This window comes from Symphalangus syndactylus, chromosome 5 (assembly GCF_028878055.3).
Source record: "Symphalangus syndactylus isolate Jambi chromosome 5, NHGRI_mSymSyn1-v2.1_pri, whole genome shotgun sequence".
Taxonomy (NCBI): Eukaryota; Metazoa; Chordata; class Mammalia; order Primates; family Hylobatidae; genus Symphalangus; species Symphalangus syndactylus.
In genome coordinates this window covers 46,976,085-46,999,337 of record NC_072427.2, presented here as the reverse complement: position 1 = coordinate 46,999,337, position 23,253 = coordinate 46,976,085, and the positions used below count along the sequence as shown (strand labels likewise).

Genomic DNA, 23,253 nt, shown 5'->3' with positions numbered 1-23,253 from the left:
TTTACAAATAAATTGTTAAACAAAAAGTTATTTACAAATATATAGTTTTAGATAAAGACTTAAAACTACGAGATTTCCTCCCACAGGGGGACATTTTTATATTTACATATTAAGACCTGTGTACCATGAAAACCAGTCCAGGTGTTCAGTCAGATTGGCTGGTGCTGATGGAGATAAAATAGGACCTAGCTGATAGTCTCACTATACTTAAATGAAATAATTATAAAATGCTCAGCACTGTGAGCATAGCACATAGTAGTGGCTTTTCCTTAATTAATATCCTCTAAGGCACATGTTTTATCATCTAATATCTGAAATCATGATGCATGTTTCAAGCGCGGCCTAACATGCCAGGTGCTGTTTTAGAGGCAATAGTATGTTAGTTTCTATTAGACGCAGTGTTATTATTATTGAATACAAATCAATGTGAGATGGATCATATAATCATGTAATTGTTTTAAAGATAATCTTTTAGATTATTGTGTATATACAAAGGTAAGCATGCAGAATGACATGATTGTGATTTTACTTCTCTTTGTCACTGACCAGAAAGATCTTCAGACTTGAAGGGGTGGAACATGAATTGCTATTAGGGAAGATGAGGTGGTTTTAAGACCACTTCAGCGGTGCCCAGTTCTGGTCTAAGGGCAGGCCATAGTGCTAAGAGAAAATGCTGATGAGACAGTGAGCCATAACTGAAAATTACTGAAGAGTTATGGAAGCAGGGCCATGGAAAATGTATTCCCAATTGCCAAAGTCAGATGAGGCCAATGATAGATCAGTGAAAATTTAGGACACATATATGTACTGTTAAAATTATCAAGCAGGTAAGACGTCCATGATGCCATAGCCAAGACTCAATAAGGGGTGATAAAATTAATTAAACACATACACATTTACATCTTAGCACCAAATAACAACCTATTTGACTTCAGGTTGACTATCCCTTATCCAAAATGCTTTTTGCAGATTGTGCATTTTTTCATATTTTGGAACATTTGCATTACACTCACCACCAGTTCAGCATCCCTAACCCAAAAATCCAAAATCGAAATGCTCTGAAGAGCATCGCGTCAATTATCAAAACATTTCAAACTTTGCAGCATTTCAAATTTGGAATTTTCAGATTAAGGATACTCAACCTGTACAGGGAAACTGAGGCATGGAGAAATTTTTAAAGTTGCTTAAGGTCACACACTATAAGCGGCAGAGCTATGATTCAAACTCAGGCAGTCTGGATCCCACGCCCATACTCTTAATCAAAAGCTAGAATGTCTAAGATAAGCAGGTACTGTTGTGTTAATATTATTATTGGTAGCCAGATTTAGCAAATAAAAACACAGAAAACTAGTTAAATTGGAAAAGCATGAAAACAAGAATTTTTTTAAGTATGTCCCAAATAAGTCTGTTCCCCAGTAATATTTGGTACATACTTATAGTAAAAAGTAACTTGTTATTTATCTGAAATTCAAACTTAACCAGCAGTCCTGAATTTTATCTGGCAACCCTAAATTGGCAGCCTCTTCTAAGTTAGATTCTGTGATGCTTTGCATACTCGAAAACCTACTTCCCTTAGGTGGATTTTTAAAGTATCTTTTCTAATTGGTAAGGATCTAATCAAAATTGAATGAATGAGCAGGGTGTGGTGGCTCAAGCCTGTAGTCCTAGCACTTTGGGAGGATAAGGTGGGTGGATCCCTTGAGCTCAGGAGTCCAAAACCAGCCTGGGCAATCTAGTGAGACCTCATCTCTACAAAAAAATTTTTAAAAATTAGCCAGGCATGTTGGTTGGTACGTGCCTGTAGTTCCTGCTGAGGTGGGAGGATTGCTTAAGCCAAGCAGGTCGAGGTTGCAGTGAGCCATGATCATGCCACTGCACTCCAGCCTGGGCAACAGAGCCAGACCCTGGCTCCCAAAAAAGAAAACAAACAAACAATTAATGAATGAAGTAATAATGATTCTTATGGTAAACCCAATTTTAAAGAAATACAGCACTGCTAGAACCATCTTCACTTCAGAAGAGGAAGATGTTTATTTCATGTCTACATCCATCCCCAGGGAAAAACAAACAGGCAAAAAAGCTCCTTCCATGGAGGAGGGTACTCCTTCCCTTAGTTGTAAAGGGAATGTGGTTACTGCCGCCTTGTCCTACACAAATTGATCACTGTACACAAAGAATAAAGGGCTGCCCTCAGGACAACAGACAAAGGTACCACCTCCCCACCAATCCCTTGGTTACTCAATGAATATGAATTCAGTTGCATATGAGCTCCTAAAGTAACCAACATTTTAAAAACTGTTAATCTGCTATATAAAGAGATAACTCATTAAGTCTTGATTTTTCACCAAGTAGATTACATAAATTCTGATTAGGGCCTGGTTAAGGAGATATTCAGGAAAAAAACAAAAACAAAAATTTATTTTGGACTATTCTAGGCCAATCCTGAATCAATGACTCAGGTCAGAATGAAATGAAGAGGGAAATTTGTACCTGCTCCCTAAATTTATCAGTAGGGTGCTTGGGGATAATACTATTTGGGAAGATACCTGAAAAATAAAGTTTGGTTTAAAATGGCTGTTTCTGGTTGGCTGCTATAATCACAACACTGTGGGAAGACAAGTGGGATGATTGCTTGAGTCCAGGAGTTCGAGACCAGCCTGGGCAATATACTGAGGCCCCATCTCTTAAAAAAAAAAAAAAAAATTGCCAGGCATGGTGGTCTTCACATGTAGTCCCAGCTACTTGGAAGGCTGAGATGGGAGGATCACTTAGGCCTGGGAAGGCAAGGCTGCAGCGAGCTGTGATCATGCCATTGCTCTCCAGCCTAGGCGACAGAGCAAATAAAATACAAAATAAATTTTAAAAAAAGTCTCAAAAAATAACATGGCTGTTTCTACAGAAAAACTAAGGAGAATTTAATTGATTTAGGGAAAATAGGCTGGGCGCAGTGGCTCACGCCTGTAATCCCAGCACTTTGGGAGGCCGAGGTGGGCGGATCACGAGGTCAGGAGATCGAAACCATCCTGGCTAACACGGTGAAACCCCGTTTCTACTAAAAATACAAAAAATTAGCCGGGCGTGGTTGCAGGCGCCTGTAGTCCCAGCTACCTGGGAGGCTGAGGCAGGAGAATGGCGTGAACCTGGGAGGTGGAGCTTGCAGTGAGCCGAGATAGCGCCACTGCACTCCGGCCTGGGCGAAAGAGCGAGACTCCTTCTCAAAAATAAAAAAAAATAAAAAAAAAATTAAAAAAAATAAAGAAAATAAACATATTGTAGTTATTTCCGGTGAGAGTTTGGAATAATTGTTTAACTAAACAATTCTCACCTTTTCCACCTTGCTATGCCTGCAGAGGCCTTAGCTATTTTCTGGAGACCTGTGCTCTCCTGCTGGTTTGGGAACGCCAGGTAATTCCAACAATGTTCACTCCCACTCCTGTTGCATAATTCAGGTGTGCCTCTGGGAAAAGCTGTTCGGATCATTGTCTTTACCCACATAATCCTTGGTGGTGAAGGTGTGGCCTAAGGTTAATTTTCAAACTGCATAAAGATATGAAGCTATGATACCAAAAAACAGGAGGAAAAAAATGTCAATTATTTAAAAGACTCTGGGAGACAGAAGAAACCCAAGATATCTTTAATTGATGGGTTCCCAAATGCCTGTCCATGGATCAGTTTTCATTGACCTGCAGCAAGAATGACAAAAAAACAAACAGTGCACTGAATTTTTTATAAAGCATAATTTATTCAAAATAAAGAAACGGTCCTTTATTCTTAGATTATGTCCTTCCTATGTTTTTGGTGTAAAAATATTCTTTCTTTTATGAAACGTGATGGTAGTACAACTTCCAAATTTTGTTTTTTGTTTTTTTTTTTAGATGGAGTTTTGCTCTGTCACCTGGATAGAGTGCAGTGGTGTGATCTCGGCTCACTGCAAGCTCCGCCTCCCAGGTTCACACCATTCTCCTGCCTCACCCTCCGGGGTAGCTGGGACTACAGGCACCCGCCACCACGCCCGGCTAATTTTTTACATTTTTAGTACAGACGGGGTTTCACCTTGTTAGCCAGGATGATCTCGATCTCCTGACCTTGTGATCTGCCCGCCTCGGCCTCCCAAAGTGCTGGTATTACAGGCGTGAGCCACCATGCCCAGCCTCAAATGTTTGTTTTTAATAGTCTTATTAGGCAATGCCAAGAGTTGAACTTTTAAAAGGTTTTTTTTTTTTTTTTTGAGACGGAGTCTTGCTCTGTCACCAGGCTGGAGTGCAGTGGTGCAATCTTGGCACACTGCAACCTCTGCCTCCCGGGTTCAAGCAATTCTCCTGCCTCAGCCTCCTGAGTAGCTGGGACTACAGGCATGCGCCACTACGCCTGGCTAATTTTTGTATTTTTAGTAGAGACGGGGTATAACCATGTTGGCCAAGATGGTCTCAATCTCCTGACCTCATGATCCACCTGCCTCGGCCTCCCAAAGTGCTGGGATAACAGGCATGAGCCACTGTGCCCAGCCGGTTAAAATGTATTTTAATAGTCAGTGAATTTCCCAAAACCACCTATGCTGGTCGAGTGGACTTCCCTGGGTTCATCCCTGAGGTGGCACAGGGAGGTGAGTTGACTTCCCCAGAGTCACGTGGAGAATGGGTGGGCTGGAACTCGAGGCTTTGGCTCCATCCTGGCGTCTGTCTTGATATATAGCATGCTGCCCCTCCAGTGAACTGGATGCCAAGGGCCAGACCTCACTCGGAACAACTACGCTGCTTTGAAATCTAGTGGGCCTGGCACGAAAGTCTGGACTCCTAATTCAAGGACTAAAAATGCCAAACACACTTGAGTGCGGTCTTTGAGTAAAAACAAGTTTGGAGAAAGTTGGACCGAATGAACACAGAGTGCTTTGCACAGGAACTCTTTCCGTCAGCCAAGTGGTCAGAAGTGCTCTCTCCCCACGCACAACAGAGAACACTGTAATGTTTTCCTCATAGATCTTACAATGTAATTGTAAAAAGTGTGGCAACATTGATGACAAACAGATGGCAAATTAAACCTTGTCATAGGACAAATAACTCAAAAATATGGAGTTTTATTGGTAAACAATGTCAGCATTTTCTAAGTGGATTTTTTTTCCTAATGTAGAAGAAATGTGCATTCAGCCTGAATGCATTAACAATCCATCGCCCCAAATGCTGACTTTCAATACAAGACAATGTGCAGGAATTAGATATAGAAGGGATAAAGTGAGCAATTTTATAACTTAATGCAAAATCAAGTCTCTTCTTGTCTTAACAATTAAACATAGGAGAGGAAAAAACCCAACTCTTACTTACAGTAATGCCATTCTAATACTCCCTTAACATTGGAGTGTTAAAGGATGCTTTTATCACTTAGCAGAGGAAGATTTGCAGCAGAGCCCCCATATTATTTCATAAACATCCATCAAGCTTCCTCAAAGCTGAAAGCTACTCTGTGCTAATGATAGAAAGCACATTTATGCTGGGCTTCCCGTATATTGAGTGGGTAGAGATTTCTAAAACATAAAGTCATTAGCGGTCAAGTAACTCATTTCCTTGGTAGAACACACGATTAGTCAGTCATCGATTCAAAGGCATGAATTCAAAGGCGCATAAACGGCCCTCTCTGTGTGAGTCATTTAAAAATTCTGTTGTCTGAATTTAAAAAGCAAGTCTTAGTAGTCAACAAATTGTCAATGAATACTTAATACAATGCACCATGCCAAAAATTATGCAGGAAACCAAGAAATACATGAGGCAGGATGATGCCATTTTTATTAAAATTAATAAGAAAGCACACATATGCATGGCCATATGTGGTTAACTGAAAGCTCTACACCAAGAGATTAATAAGAACTAATCTTTGGTGATGAGTTCTGGGTGACTTCGGTATTTTCCTTTTTGCTTGACTGCATGGTATGAGCCATGTTAAATAAACCTATATTGCTTTACAGGGTTTTTATATGTTGCTTTTTGAAGAAGATATACAAGACATAGTCCCTGCTTCTGGTGTTTTGGGAGTAAACAATCGTGATGGGGAGGAGTGAGGCTGCCTGGAGTTAGGAGGGACTGACTACGGACATCATTTGTTTCTTTTTATTCTCAGCTTATCAAAAAACCGTTATTTCCATCTTTACAATGCAGTAAGTTCAGCCCACATTCCAAGAACATTTCAAAATATAATTTGTACAACTACTACATTCAGTGGAAATGAAGACTTCTATGGGCTTGTCAATCCTCCATTTATAACGGTTTCCATGGCAAAATGCAGTTTAATTTCCAATAAACAAGTTTACAGTTGAATTTTTGGAAAATAACTCGGAAATACGGGAAGCACTTACACACCTGCCCTAGTGCGTGGTAATGACTCATACTTACTGTTTACTTGCTGCATTCTTTATTTCGTTTCACCCTACAACAGCCTTATGTGGGAGATTTTATTATTACTCCCATTTTACAGGTACAGAAACCAAGGCACAGAGGTCACAAAACAATACGGTCACCAAATCTATGCAGAGCAAAGTTTGAAGCCAGACAGTCCAGATCCACATACTGCCACCTAGCTCCTTCTCATCAATTATCTGCCAGTTTTCATGTGCTGTGGGTGCTGCATGCAAAAGTGATTAACATTTTTTTGACAGTGATAAGCCCACATAAAGTAAGCATATTTCAGTATTTTGACCAAATAAAATAAAAACCTGCAATTGAACATAACTGCTTTTGTACAATTCAATTAAATGAAGCTGCTGGGCACAGTGGCTCACGCCTGTAATCCCAGCACTTTGGGAGGCCGAGGCAGACGGATCACGAGGTCAAGAGATTGAGACCATCCTGGCCAACATGGTGAAACTCCGTCTCTCCTAAAAATACACAAATTAGCTGGGCGTGGTGGTGCACGCCTGTAGTTCCAGCTACTTGGGAGGCTGAGGCAGGAGTGAATCTGGGAGGCGAAGGTTGCAGTGAGCCAAGATTGCGCCAACTGCACTTCAGCCTGGCAAGAGAGCAAGACTCCATCTCAAAAAAAAAAAAAAGGAAACCCTGCACAGGTATCTGGAGCATAAGTCGGCAAATTTTTTTCTGCAAAGGGCCAGAAAGTAAGTATTTGAGACTTTGCAGAGAGTCTGTTACAACTACTTAGCTCTGCTACCATAGTGTGAAAACAACCCTAGACAGTAACTAAACAAATGAGCATGGCTGTGTTCCAACAAAACTGCTGTCCAAAAAATGGTGGTGAGTAAGATTTTGTCCGTCAGCCATAGGTCGCCACCCTGATCCAGAAGTTGTATAAGTAAATAATAATGTAATGTATATTTCAAAATTGCTGAGTATAGATTTTAAATGTTTACACCACACACAATAAGTATGTGAAGTGATGGATATGTTAATTAGCTTGATTTTATTATTCTAAAATGTATATACATATTAAAACATCACATTGCTAGGCGCGGTGGCTCATACCTGTAGTCCTAGCACTTTAGAAGGCCAAAGCAGGTGGGTTGCTTGAGCTCAAGAGTTTGAGACCAGCCTGGGCAACGTGGTGAAACCCTATCTCTACAAAAAATCAGCCAGGCATCATGGTGTGTGCCTATAGTCCAGCTGCTTGGGAGGCTGAAGTGGGAAGATCACCTGAGCCAGGGAGGCGGAGGTTGCAGTGAGCTGGGATCATGCCACTGCACTCCAGCCTGGGTGACAGAGGGAGACCCTGTCTCAAAAAAAAAAAAAAAAAAAAAAAGAAAAAAGAAAAAAAAAATCACATTATATCCTGCAACTATATACAATTACTATTTGTCATTTAAAGATACAATAAATTTACTTTTTTTTTTTTTTGAGACAGAGTCTTGCTCTGTCACCCAGGCTGGGGTGCAGTGGTGCAATTTTGGCTTGCTGCAATCTCTGCCTCCTAAACTTAAGCAATTCTCCTGCCTCAGCCTCCTAAGTAACTGGGATTACAGGCATACGCCACCATACCCCGCTAATTTTGCATTTTTAGTAGAGACAGGGTTTCACCATGTTGGCCAGCCTGGTCTCAAACTCCTGACCTCAAGTGATCCACCCACCTCTGCCTCCCGAAGTGCTATAAAAATAAAATAAATGTTTTAAATGATGCAATTATAATGTAGCCAATAAATCCAACTATATCTGTTAATCCTTGAAAACAGAGGTTCAGAAGTTTAACTACATAGATATTGGTAAAATTCCCTTATAGTAAATAAGAAACAGCAGAGTACTGGTCAGAATGGTCCAAATGCCTTGGAATAATGCTGTTAATTATTTAATAGTATTGTATGCTAAATACCTGATAAGTTGAACCCCAACCCCCCCAACTTACCAGTGATGGGAGAGGCAGCCCCTGCAAAAGTTATTACTGCAAAGGTTCCAGTGCTTTTAGCTAATAGTCAAACAACCAGTTTAAGTAATCATAATAAGCCACTGATGTGAAAACTATTCTTCCCCAGGCTTTTTGGGTAAAAATCTAAGATGTATATTACATCAGTAGCAAAGACTCCACTTTTTAATAGGTCATCCATGATACCATACTTTCAGAAGGCACTATTGGCATCAAAGTTAAACTTTTTGGTACTATTGTATAGATTTCACACAGAGTTTTGCATGCCCATGACTAACTCTCACAATAGTTCCACCAGTATATCTTTACATAGTTGCATCAAACGCAACTCCTGAATCCTATAGGAACTTAAGCAAATACCACAGTTCCCTGTTGATAATGAAGTCAACCCATATTTGAATCAAATTTCCATTCCGCATTTTTTAAAGCCCCACAAAAAATGGCATCTGGCAAGCTAAAATTGAAACATAAAGAACAACTCAAGAACGTCAGGCATTTTCAATAGTCGATCTTCACTTCTCACATTTCCTTTAGTAAACATTAAAATGCAGAAAAACTGGCAAAATTTTTAAGCCTTTTAAGTGCAGACTCAAATGTCTCTGCTTTGCAGTCAGGATGCATTATTGATAGAACTCTTTGCAAACTAGGACTTCCTCTAGGAAGAGCAGAGGTTTTAGACACCACATGCATGACTAGAGCATGTCAAAGGGACAATATTATAGATTAAAATAGATAAATACTGGCTGCATCTTTACTTTGTAAAATGCCAGGAGAATAACCGGGCATCATCTTTGGCCTTTGCACAGCCTGAATCAAGTGACATAAACATACAAAACCTTATTCTGAAATGGTGAAAATGATGCGAGCACAGCATCTGTTCGGACTTTCAGATAGCTCTTCTCAAGCCAGGAATAAAGCCACAAGTTCAGTTTTTATTTTTTGTAATAGAGATGGGGTCTCCCTGTGTTGCCCAGGATGGTCTGGAACTCCTGGGCTCAAGCAATCCTCCTGCCTCAGCCTCCCAAAGTGCTGGGATTACAAACATGAGCCACTGCACCCAGCATAAAGCCACAACTGTGGACACTGTAATATCACTTAGAAATGTCCAAAGCGGCCAATAAAGGATACAAAAATGTAGTCATCCATGTATCTCTTCTTCAGATTCTCCACGATGGAGTTCTCTGTGATCTTGGACAGTAGCACCATGTCGTCCACACCACTGTGCTTGACATTGTGGCTTTGCCAGTGGTACTGGTAGGCACCTTTGCTTCCCTGGGAACATAAAACACACAGTTACTAGGACAGTTTGTTCTCCCCTGTAGTAACAAAGAGAAAATGCTGTTAATTTCCCAAATATTCTTCAAATAAAATGTAGCAGAAAGAGTAGTGCAGAGAAAAATTCTGCAATCAATAAGATGAGGATTCAAGTTCCAGCTTTGCTACCTACAGACTAAGCAAAGTGGGCAAAAGCTACCTAAGCTCACTGTGTCCCTGAAGTGACACAAAGTGACTTCTCTTTTCTCATTTGTAAAGTGGGGGACAGACCCATTTCACAACATTGCTGTAAGGATTAAATAAAATAACAAGTGTGAAGTGCTAAACGGTGTCAGGATTACAGCACAACACATGGTCGATAGTCTCCGATGAGACTGTCCTTCAACCATACTGTTGTGTTGAATTTGTCAGTGAAAATAAGCAACGACATAGAAACTTTCTAGTCTCGTTTTGCAAATTACATGACAGAATCCAGAAGTGGAAAGAATATGTATCACACAAAGGCTGTGTCACACGGTCATAATTTCTCAAGTCATCTAAATTATTTTCCCTTCATAAACTTATCACTGTCATATGTGTAATACTGGCTTTCCATATTCAAAAGATAGGCTACATTTTTATGACTGATTACTGCTCTAATAACGAGGATGTGGACAGGACAGACGAAACGAGATCACGGAACATGCCCAGGAGAGGAAGGCCTCATCCCCGCGTGGCCCCCTTGGGTAGATGAAGTTGTGGCCCTCATCTACGTCTGGGATTTTTCAGCTTCACACCAGGGGCGGCCTCTGAACACTCTGTGGACTGCAGGGCTTCCTTTCATTTGGCATTTCTGTAGTGGGGTCCCCCATGTGTTCAGCTATGTGCCAAGTTCTTATGGCACACTTGGGGAGCTTAAAGTCCTATGAAGACACCTAGATAATGATGGAGCCAAGTGACTCATGAGCACTTGGGGAGCTGAGCACTTGGGCAGTTCAAAGTCCCTTGAAGGACACCTAGATAATGATGGAACAAAGTGATTCATGCGTCAATAACAGTCAACATAAACACATACAAAATGGGTGTTCCAGGAGTGGAGGGTAGGCCACTTTGTCCTGGGAGAGGCAGAAGAAATGACTTCCCAGAAAAGGAGCCATTTGAAGTAGGTCTAAGATATTTAGAATTTGCCGGAGGAGACCAGAGGAGGAAGGACATTCATTATAATCCACACTTACCAGCAAAAAAGCTAATAAATATGAAGTAATGGCAAATATTACATGACAATATTGGAAGATCCTCCCTTACCTTCAAATGCTTGCATTCTACTGGGAGTGTTGCCAGTGGGTAAGTGCAGTGGGCACTGAACTGGGTGAGCCTCGCCCCTGCCCCCTCCCTGCTCACTGCCTGGGGTACTTCGAATGAGGGAGAGAAAAATTCTAAATAAGGATATCTAGAAAGGCCAACTGCTCAGACATCAAAACCAGGATGAAAAAAGGGAAAAGGAGGCTTTTTGAGAGGAGAAGATGAAAAGAAACGAGATGGAAGCCATTTCAAATTTTATTTTAAAAATCCATTAAATGGTTTACTTTTTTTTCTATGGGAAACATAGATCCTTTGCTAAGAGCAAGTTCTAAGAAGCTCTGGGAAAAGCCATCTTTTAAAATCAGCCAAGAAGGAGCTACCACAGGAAAAGTGTACAGTGTCGTGGGCTCCTGCTCTGGAAAGGGATTCTGGAAGGCTTGCCACCCATGCTGTCTTGCATAAGGAAACTCTCTAGATCTGGCATTCTCAGAACCACATGCAGCATCAATTCTACAAAATTACCTCAGACCTCACCACTCCTTCTTCCTCTTGTGGCAAAGCAGAAAGAGAAAAAAGCACTGGCCACAGCATGACTCACTAGATTTCCATTGAATGCCCATGGTCTACTTCCAGCCAGATAATTCCCAGTGATTCCTCCTCTCCTCACCTCCCCCACCTTTTCCAGCTTTCTGGGCACCCACAGTTACTCTGCACAGAAAACTAGGGTCCCAGAGTAACCAACCTGCAGATTGGTTGGTTGGTTTTCAACCCCCATTGACATCTAAAAATGGAAGCAGAGTTGAACAAAACACAAGGGCTGTTAATAAGTAGTTATTCAACTTCTATAAGGACAAGAAACAGAGAAGCTCTGTGTCATGGTGTGTATGTTTGTATTGATCCAAAGAAACTGCCTTCCTAGCGTAACCCAAGTTTGTCTCAGTATCAAACCCATCGGTCTTTCTCTGTCTCACTGCACAGAGACACATTCCTGACTGCCCCACCTCAGAGGCTGTTTCCTCCTTTTTCTCATGGTAGTTATTTCCTAGCAGAAAAGCACTCACAGTGGAGTTCATTGATTCCCATAGTTCCAAATATCACTCGACACTGAAGATTCCTAGCCCCAGTCTCTAATGTTCGAAGAGGACTCATTTTCCAGTCTGCTATCTACAACAAGGCGACAGTGGTTATAATACGCAAAGGAATTAGTTATGTGATTTGTGGAGGGTGTTCTATTTACTACTGCAAGCAATCTTAGGAGACAGGGGTTAACATTCCTGTGCCACAAAGGAGGAAACTGAGATTTCCCAACTAGTAAGTAGCAAAAGCCAAGATGTGAACCGAAGATTCGATGACTGGGGACGCATCCAAACGCAGTTTCTTCACAGTCTCATACATGAATGAATGACTTATTGGATATTTCTACCCGTTAAGTTTAACATGACAACGGAATGACAGACTGTCTCCAAAACCAAATGTATCATTAAAAAGACATACAATTTTTATTCATGACCACCTCCTCTTAGCATTAAAGACTAAAACACCAAAGTTATTTTTGATTTGATACATTTTTTATATCCAATAGGTCACATATCAGTTTCTGTCTCTCCCTCTCCCCCTCTCCCTCTCTCTCTTCCACCCTCCCTCCCTAACTATCTCCCTTCCCCGTCTCTACCTCCCTCTGCCAGGCAATTATAATTACATATGTGAACTCATTCAACTTTCACAACCATCCCTCCATACTATGTATTACTATCTCTATTTTACTGCTGAAAAAACTGTAAACTGCCCAAGGTTTTCTGATGATAACTTCTGTCTTTAGTGACCACTCCTCACTATGGGTTTCTTCTCCCCACTCCCCTAAAAACCCACCCAGATGAGGCAAAGGGAGAGAGGAAAGAACCTAGAGGTTGGAGCAACTCAGAGCCTTTGGGAGCACCTGACCTGCCCAGCTTGTCAAGGACAAGGTGGATCAATGAAAGCTGGGCTAGGGCTGAGCTGGGAAGCTTTAGCAGAGGGTGACATGGTTATCAGGAAAGCTGGAAATCAAACATGGATGTGCAGGCCCTCAGCCCAGCCTGGGAAGCTGAAAAGTTCCCCACAGTGAAACAAAAATCATTTTCTGTTGCTGGGTAGGGGACAACAGAATTTAGTACTAGTGTGACTTGTCCAGAGGCACACGGGCTCTGCACACAGCCGCTGAATCCCAGGAGTTACGTGGGCGGGGTGGTGGGGCATTGTTACCATGCACTATCCTACGCTCTAGGGAGCAGAGGCTGAAAGTTGTTCTAAGACACAAACTACCGCCCTAGAATTGTGAGAATACGCAACAGGGCTCTGGAACAACTAACCCTTCGCACCTGTTTTGCCCCTCATTTCTTCCTCTACCCCTGCTGAGAGGCAGGGGCAGGTTTGGCTGCCATGTGTGCTGGGAGAGGGGCAGCAGAGATGGTTCCTCATCAGTGTGAGGGCAGCCATTCTCTTCAGAGGGCAAAGGCATTGTTTATTGGGCTACTACCTCACGACTCTCAGGCGAGCTTCATTTTTGAGTAATTCCTTTTTGCTTCCCCCACTAAAAATGATACCATTTTAAACAGGTGGATACTCAGCAAGGTATTGCATTTTCCAGCAGCCACTGCTGAGCGCAGCACACTGTACAAAAGGGAGGAGGGCAGTGGCGGGTGTGCCAGCTACGACACGAATGGAATAATAACAATAATGAAAAGTTACTCTTATCCCTGACACTTCTTACAATTATGACGGAGAAATTTCCATTAGATAGAGATTGAGTGCAGACACTCTCAGATCCACATTCGGTTTCTAAGGATGATGTAGTTTATTAAAAAGCAGTTGATTCATGTGCAAGTTCTGGAAAGTAGGGTACACCCCTATCCACATAATAGCCTGGTTTGTTGCTAACATTTAAGAGGTGGAACCCAAACACCAGAGTCCCTCACACAGAGGAAGAACTCGGCCTTGAGGCTGGGAACCTCAGCTGGGCGATTCCCTGACTGATTTTTTTAAAGGTGGAACCTCACTGACTGGTGCCTGTTTACCAGGGCGGGGACCAGGAAGAGCAAAGGTGAGGCAGCATACACAGGAAGGATTATTCTCTCCTGAAAGTCCACCTTCATTGCCCAGGAGATAGCCCCAGCGAACACTTCATTAGTGTCCCAGGGAGCACTGTTCTTTGATTCAACTAGGAGAAATGAGGAGTTACCCATATACTGGGTAACCACCATCTTCAAATGCCCAGAAAAGGGAGACAATTAAGTGTGTTGTGTAAATACAACAAGCCCCCTCCCCGCCCCGTACAGGGCAGTGGGGAGGAGGTGACCATCAGTACTCTTACAAACTTCTACAAAGAGTATACTGTTTTTAGGTAGCAATTTGGAAATCGGTATTGAAATTTTAGACACACAGACCAATATATAAACATAGTTAACTAAATAAAAATCAAAGTCTGGGCCAGGCGCTGTGGCTCATGCCTGTAATCCTAGAACTTTGGGAGGCCAAGATGGGCGGATCACAAGCTCAAGAGATCAAGACCATCCCAGCCAACATAGTGAAACCCCGTTTCTAATAAAAATACAAAATTTAGCTGGGCATGGTGGCATGCGCCTGTAGTCCCGGCTACTCGGGAGGCTGAGGCAGGAGAATTGCTTGAACCCGGGAGGCGGAGGTTGCAGTGAGCTGAGATGGGGCCACTGCACTCCAGCCTGGCAACAGAGCAAGACTCCGTCTCAAAAAAAAAAAAAAAAAAAAAAAAAATCAAAGCCTCATCCTCTTTGAGCCAGCAACTGTATGTTTTAGGAAACCATCTCAAGATACACCTGCAAAAGATTCATGTGCAAGGTTGTTCACTGTAGCAAAGTTTCTAACAGGGAAACAGAAGTATCATTAAGGGACTGATTAGAATACAGAATGCTCTGCAAAGGAGTACTTTGCAGTCATTAAAGGAACTTGCACGTCCTGATATGGAAAGAGCTTCAAGACACTGTTTCATTGAAAGAGTAGTCAATATGTGGAATAAATATGGAATTATTGAATTTGTGTAATTTTTTTAAAATGGCATGTGTGCTATAATTGTTTTGTTGGTACTTTTGGGGAGAAGACCTGGAGTTTTAGGAGAAATGTAACTTTTATTTTCCATTTTAGACCTTTCTGTACAGTTTACATTTTTTAATCACATGCATGTTAGTAAAATCTTAAAATAAATAGAAACATCAACATAATTGAGCATTTTCTGGGTTGCTGTTGGGCACTGACCAGGCTCCTAAAGTCAAAAGCCAGGACTGTCCTAAGACTGGATTCTATGCTAAGTCCAGGTTTGAAAGGTGATTGGAAGATGCTGTCTGGACAATAAGATAGTATCATGTCTGGGCCACTTAGTTGGCCCATGAGCACAACAGGACAGCCGATCTGATTTCAGAAAACCTGGGACTAGAATGCACCCAGTGTTATAAGTAGATCACCCTGAGAAGATAAACCATATTCTTACGGTGAACAATGGACAATGGGTAACACTCTGGCCTGCAGTCAAACTGAGCTTGTTTTGTAATGTGACTTTTCTGTCTCCGTGAGTAATAACAGGAAAGGGGCTACCTATTACTTTGATCTTTTAATTTTAAGACATTCTGGAATTCCACCTTTTACATTTCTGCCATTTTACTGGACTGAAACATTTGTTTCCATTGCAAATGATGAAAAATCAACCAAAAATATTTGTCTGTGTGCTACATACAAGGCACTGGGCTTGCAAACTGGTCTACAAACCAGCACTGGGCTTGCACTTTATTTCAACTTTATGAAATTTAAACCCCTAATATTTGGGTGATGGGAAGATGTGTCTCTGAAGCAAGTATGTGTGTGCTGGACTTCAGTGCACAGAGTACAATATGAGCAAAAAGTGTTTCTGAAACAGTGCATGGGGGACAGGGTATAGTCAGTAGCCAACAAACCACTCTCATCCCCTTACACCCCTAGATAACTGGAACATTTACTGAAACCAGATATATGTGCCAATGCTTTTTACATAATTATCTCATTTAATTCTCACAACACTTGCAACACACAAGTATTATAATTTCTGCACTATTTTACAAATGGAGAAACTGAAGCCTGGGGTCATAATGCACCATGTTGCCTTTGCTTGGGGTGGGTGGAAAAGTGCACTGAGGGGTTGGCATGTAGGGCTCGGGGCAGGGAATACTCAATGAATATGGAGTATGTGCTTATTCATAAAGTGTCATCCATTTAAATATATGTGACCATACCACATATTCATTATTTGTGTAGCATTTTCACACACGTGGTCTCCTTTCATCCCTGAGACTTGACACAGGGATTTCTGACTTCCTTTTCTCTGCTCTTTCTGCTATACGAAAGCTCACTTCCAATATCATCGTTAAGTCCAAGTGTAGACACTGGCTCCAGGTCTACTGTGAGTCCAGTGATCTCTTAGTCGGTGGTGCCTGGAATCAACCTTCCTAGAAGAGTTGGCCCCACTGGCGAAGTGTTCCACCACTAGAGCAAACATAGAACGTATCATTCAATCTGGGACACTTTTGATGCAGAAGAAAGTGTTGTTAATAATAAAGCTGGAGGAAGAGGCATAAACTGGGACTGTCTCAGGCTGCTAGGCTATAACTGTGACCAACTTGATCTCAAAAAAGCCAAGGACAACTCTCAAAGACTAGCCCTCCCAGCCAAGACCCTGTGCCACTTAGCCATCGGGGGTCACACAAATCACTCAACCTCTTGGAGCCTGTCCCCTCCTCAGCAAAAAAGGGTTCATAACACTACACTGCCCCCTGGGCCATTGGGAAGATCAAATAAGACTGACCATCCCCCAATCCTTTTAGGCGTAGAGTTGGTTTTACATGATGACATGATCCAGTGCACAGAAGATGCACACCAAGCTAGCAACATTGGTTGAGTTGGTTAGAAGGGGGAGGAAAAAAAAGGTTTGTTAAAAATAACAAGGGATGGTAAGGAACCCCAATTTTGCTTTGATTGAACATATGATAGTATTTATGTGCACTATCTCTGTACAAAAATACAGTTGTCAAAATGTTGTGGTTGTTTATCTCTAAGTGTACTTTCTGTATGGTTTTATTTTTCTGAGTATGTATATATAAAATATACACACATAGAGCTGTTTTCATTGTGAAAAAAATTAGATCAAATAAGATAATGGATGTGAAACTGTCCCTAAGCAGAATGAAATATATAAATGTCTGACACTGTTTTCCATATTTTTTATTATTTCATGTCAACTCAGTCTCCAATTCTTTTTGTTTATTCCAGCTTGCAGATATAGCAAACTTTTTTTAACAACAGGCCCCCAGAAAGAAGAGACCCAACAGCTTTCTTTTACTTTCTCTGCCTGAAATGTCAATCTCAAAAGGATCATTTTCTATATCAATGAACAGTTCAAAGATAAGATGTTGTAAATGAACAGTTAATGCATTCCATCAACTCTAAGATGCATTTTTTTTCACATTTTCACATTCTGAAATTAGGATGTCTTATAATCAGCTGGGCGCAGCAGCTCATGCCTGTAATCCCAGCACTTTGGGAGGCCAAGGTGGGCAGACCACTTGAGGTCAGGAGTTCAAGACCAGCCTGGTCAACATGGTGAAACCCCGTCCCTGCTAAAAATACAAAATTAGCCGGGCATGGTGGTGCACGCCTGTAATCTCAGCTACTCCAGAGGCGGAGTCAGAAGAATTGCTTGAACCTGGGAGGCAGAAGTTGCAGTGAGCTGAGATCGAACCATTGCACTCCAGCCTGGGCAACAAGAGCGAAAGTCCATCTCAAAAAAAAAAAAAAAAAAAAAAAAAAAAGGATGTCTCATAATCAATGATGTGTTATAGCTTAACTGGCAGTGTTTTTTTTATTTTTCAATACAGTAAATAAAATAATGATGCTCCTTTTATAACCAGTAGCATCTTAGGTGTGATGAATTATGGCACATGACATTTAGTAAGGGCCAGGTACTCTTCAAATATCACTGTTTAATATCATCAGATGAAAAAATATTATAAAAATTTTGATTATTCTGGAAACACTGTACCAAATACTAATCTCATGTCAGGAACTGTGCAGTGGCTTTACTGGTGAGGCTGATGATCACCCAGTTTTAGAGACTTTGCTGCAGAAATTTTTGTAGCTGACACCCCCTCCCCCATCCCCATCTCCAACCCACTACAGGATGAGGACAAGGGTCCTGGATGACAAGCTGCCCAAGAGAAGCCACCCATCACCAGACCACAGCTCGCAAAGCAAGGTCTTTATGTAATTTCCTCTTCGCTTGGTAAAGACATGTTCAAGTTTGTATCTCTTTCAGCCTATAGGTTCTTTCAATATTAACACCATTTGAAGCAGAAAGGTGTCCCACCCTCCATGCGATATGTCTGCTCTGGGATTACTATGAGGTCTGACTTTCCCCATGACTTTTCCTTTTTTTTTTTTTTCTTTTTTTTTTGAGAAAGAGTCTTGCTCTGTCACCTAGGCTGTAGTGTAATGGCGTGATCTTGGCTCACTGCAACCTCCACCTCCCTGGTTCAAGCGATTCTCCTGCTTCAGTCTCCCGAATAGCTGGGACTACAGGCGTGCACTGCCACACTCAGCTTATTTTTGTATTCTTTGTAGAGACGGGGTTTCACTATGTTGGCCAGGCTGATCTCAAACTCCTGACCTCAGGTGATCTGCCCGCCTCGGCCTCCCAGAGGGTTAGGATTACAGGCGTGGGCCACCGCACCCGGCCCCAATGACTTTTCTGACATACACCACACCATATTGCAATCTTTCCTAAACCTCAGTCATTTTCAACTATTTTAACAAGTTTCCTATATCCATGTTCCACAGCACTTGCTTCAAATTTTTCTATAAACTGTCCTTAATAATTTTGATTAAACCTACACAACAATCTTCATAAAATCCACCAGTTTGGTGTGCTAGTTTTGTTTCTTCAAAGTGTAAAAATAGCTACGAAGACAAATGTTGTAAGCTGGTCGTGGTGGCTCATGCCTGTAATCCCAGGGCTTTGGGAAGCAAAGGTGGAAGGATTGCCTGAGCCCAGGAGTTCAAGGCTGCAGTAAGCTATGATTGCACCACTGCACTCCAGCCTGGTGACAAAGCAAGACCCTGTTTAAAAAAAAAAAAAGGAAAAGAAAAGAGAAATATTATAAAATACACCAATGTGGGGTTGTACATACCGATGTTAAGGTCTACCTTGGTGCCATGTTCCACAACTGGGGACACACTGGCATTCCCTATTGGGCCTTTTCTTGTCAATTTCAAGTCTAGCCACAGGGAATTTAAATAACTTCTGTTCTATTTTCCAAATGCATTTTACTGTGTTGTAGAAAATTTCACACGGTAAGACCAGATTTCCCTTTTAGTTTGCAGGTGAGAGCCTAGGTTTTGTTCTCACAAGTAGAACCTACCCTGTGTTCGTGTTCTGAATTCCCTGCACTTTCCATCAGGGCTCCCAAGCCCCCTGCTCTGTCTAGACCTCCCACCTCAGAAAACCCTCCCAGCCACAGGTGGGACATGTCAGTAGTCCCCAGGGTCAGGGCTTGTCTTGAGGCTGAGCAGGAAATTCTCTTGGGCACCAGCTTTTTATTCTTTCTCTCTCAGAAAGTGCTTCCTGTAAGCATTACCAGAACGGTTCTGTCCTCTTTCCCTCACAAATTCCAGGAACCCTAGAATGGTGGCTCCTATCTCTGATCCTCACCAAAAGCCCCTTTGAAGACTGGGTGTGGTGGCTCATGCCTATAATCCCAGCACTTTGGGAGGCCAAGGAGGGAGGACTGCTTGAGTCTGGGAGTTAGAGACCAGCCTGGCCAACATAGCAAGACCGAGACCCCGTCTCTACACAAAGTCAAAACATTAGCTGGGTGTGGTGGCACATGCCTGTGGTCCAGGCTACTCTCGAGAGCCAGATGCAGGAGGATCGCTTAAGCCCAGGAGGTCGAGGCTGCAGTGAGCTGTGACTGCGTCACTGCACTACAGCCTGGGTGACAGAGCAAGACAAAGAAAAGAAAAGGGAAGGGAAGGGGGTGAGGGGAGGGGAGGGGGAGGGGGAGGGAGGAGGGGAAAGGGGAAAGGGGAAAGACAAAGGAAAGGGAAGGGCCTGGGCAGCCCAGGCTCTCTGAGATGCTCAGGGCATCCATCCTCCAGGGCACGAAAAGGGCTCTAGTTGCCCTTATCCCAGGGAGATGGGCAGTCAGAGGACAGTGGCTGCCTTCACAAGCCTGGTCTGGAAGCCCTCAAGGTAACTGCACATGCATTTGAAGTGCAAATCTTAGCCAGACTTCCCTGACCTGTCCTTGTCCATCTCTAACCCCTGCTTTCTACCAGTTTTGAGGTTCCCACCACACCATTTTCTGTGCACACCATGCTGGGCTTTGTTTCTGTTTTTCCACAGTGTGTGTGTGAGGTGGGATCTTCAGTACCTACATTCCCACTGTCCCCCAGCTTAGGGTATTCTTCTATGAACTCCTCCCTACCTCAACCCCAACTCTATACCTACTAAACTCTCACCCAGCACAGGTCAGGCATCATCTTGCTAAGAAGCCTGCTCTAACAGCATTACCTGAGTGCCTGGCTCCCTGATTAAACTGACCCCTGGGACCAAGTCTTATTCACCATTCTGCCCCAAGACCTAGTAGAGTGCCATGATGCATGGCATGGGCAGCCCCCAAGTATTTGTTGAATGAATGAAATACATTATTATTATTCTCACATAACAGCTAATTCTTATTACATACCAAGCACTGCTCTAAACATTTTACATATAACTTATCTAATCCTTACAACTTCACAAGGCAGGAAACTGAATGAAGCACAGAGAGGTTAAGTAACTTGCTCAGCTCCCACAGCTGGGCTTCAAACCCAGGCAGTCTGCTCCAAATCTCTGCCCTTAAACACTGTACCTACTGCATCTCATAATAAAGTAACAGCAGTTGGAAACAGCAATAATTCTAAAGTTCACAGTAACTGCTTTATTGCATGTTTACTACGTGTCATGTATCAACTTCTTTCATCTGCCCAGTGACACCACCAAGTACTTGTATTATCCTTTTTTTACAGAAGAAAAAGAAGTACCACGTGGTAAACAGAATACCTGGTACAAAGCCCTGCAGCTAGGAGCCCACAGAGCAGCCTGGCTCTGCACAGCCTTGCATAAGACAGAGGAAGTTCCGTGCCCTGGAGTCAGCCTTGGGATGATGTCTGTCCCCTGCCATGTCCCCAGCAGGGTGGTGCCTGGAGCATGGGAGTGCCCAATCTGTACTAGCTGGGTGAATAAATTCCAGGCTACATTGATTCACCTCACAACATGTTTGCTGTAGGTACACGGCGGCAATGTGGCAGCAGCTACCGTGGGGCAAATGGGAGTCCTAGGCCCAGAGTCTGCTCCAAGGAAGAAATAAGTTTTCAAAGCGTTCCTATTTGCCCCCAACTCAGGAGATCAAAGGGAAGAGATATTGCCCCTAAAAACAGTTCTCCTTCTCTTAACCATGTAAGTAGTCCAGTTAAGAGTAACAGATATTTGAGGCTGGATGATTACTATTTTTATTTTTTTGAGACAGGGTCTCACTCTGTCACCCAGGCTGGAGTGCTGTGGCACAAACATAGCTCACTGTGGCCTCAACCTCCAGGGCTCGATTAATCCTCCCTCTTCAGCTTCCCTAGTAGCCAGGGCTACAGGTGTGCACCACCATACCTGGCTGTGTTTCTCTACCAAAAAAAAAAAAATTTTTTTTTTTTTTTTGTAGAGACAGGGTCCCACTGTGTTGCCTAGGCTGGTCTCAAACTCTTGGGCTTGAGCAATCCTCCTGCCTCGCCTCCCAAAGTGCTGGGATTATAGGTGTGAGCCACCGTGCCCAGCCTGGACGATTAACTTTTTAAACAGAATAACAGGCTAATCTTCACCACATCATTAGTGAGGTAAGGACATTTCAAGCTACAGAATAATATGAATCAAATGGTTGAGATTCCTTAATATGACAAATGCTCATTTCACTTCTGCTCTGAAATGACAAGAGTCACACTGCTGTTAGTCCCTGTCTTTTCAGCTGTGGCTCTGCTAGCATGCCATATACATCAAGCATTTAACAGTCCCTTAAGAGAGGTCCCACATCACCACTCTCGTTTTTAAGTGCAAAGCTCTTACACATTCGGTAATACGATTCAGGAATGTAACTTTTCTTCCTAATCTAGCAATTGATTAAAATCAACAGACTTGGGTACAAGCTCTACCTCTCACATGCCTTGGGCAAGGCCAGTTTCACAGAATTTTATTATTTACAGTTTTAAAGCAATCTTGCAAGGTGTGGCGGTTCATGTCCTTAACCTCAGTGGAGGCTGAGACAGAAAGATCACTTAAGGCTAGGAGTTTGAGAACAGCCTGGGCAACATAGCAAGACACTGTCTCTCTCTCTCTTTTTTTTTTTTTTTTTTTTTTTTTGAGACGGAGTCTGGCTCTGTCACCCAGGCTGGAGTGCAGTGGCGCAATCTTGGCTCACTGAAACCTCCGCTCCCCCGGCTTCATGCCATTCTCCTGCCTCAGCCCCCCGAGTAGCTGGGCTTACAGAAGGTGCCCGCCACCACGCCCAGCTAATTCTTTTTTTGTATTTTTAGTAGAGAACTCCTGACCTTGAACTCCTGACCTCAAGTGATCCACCCACCTCGGCCTCCTCAAGTGCTGGGATTACAGGCGTGACCCACCACGCCCGACCAGACATTGTTTTTAAAAAAAAAAAAATAAAAAATAAAATTAATTAATTAGCTGAAATGAATTTTAAAAATAAAAGTGAAAAAGATTTTTGTGAAAAAGATTTTTAAGAAAAAGAAAATAAAAGAAAAAATTAAGTCAGCCTGTTAAATGCGTACCAAATTAGTGTGTGCATGTCCATCAAGATTTTTATTAATCACACAGGTCGGCGCAAAAGTAATTGCAGTTTTTGTCATTAATGGCACCGGCCTAATAGATTCATAAGTCAAAAATCCTACCAGACTCTGTGTCCTAATTTGTGGTTTGAAAATGATAGTCTCTGAAGTAGTAGCTGCTCAATACGTTTTTCTAATTGAATTACGAAGCCAAGGTAATAAGGCAGGGAGACTAGCTAGAAATGCCAGCAGCTGTGCACATAAATAAAGACAGGGAGGTAACTGAACAATTTCTTGTGACATAATATGAACTATCACCCTGTACCATGGAAGAAAGAAACCCTAATTTAAATGCTATTCTGAGAAAAAAGAAAAATATGCAAAGAGTTATCAGCAGGCTGTGGCAGAGTTGATATCAACCTGACAAAACGTCAGGACTTCCTATCCTTG

General features: G+C 42.4%; 1 protein-coding gene across 1 annotated transcript in view; it reads right to left on the bottom strand.

Annotated features, from left to right (window-relative positions):
• MYO1E (myosin IE) overlaps positions 1–23,253 on the bottom strand; it is a 234,208-nt gene that overhangs the window by 122,540 nt on the left and 88,415 nt on the right. Inside the window, exon 2 of the mRNA XM_055278318.2 lies at positions 9,478–9,621. Within this exon, the coding sequence (XP_055134293.1) occupies positions 9,478–9,621 (144 nt within the window). The remainder of the gene's footprint in view (positions 1–9,477; positions 9,622–23,253) is intronic.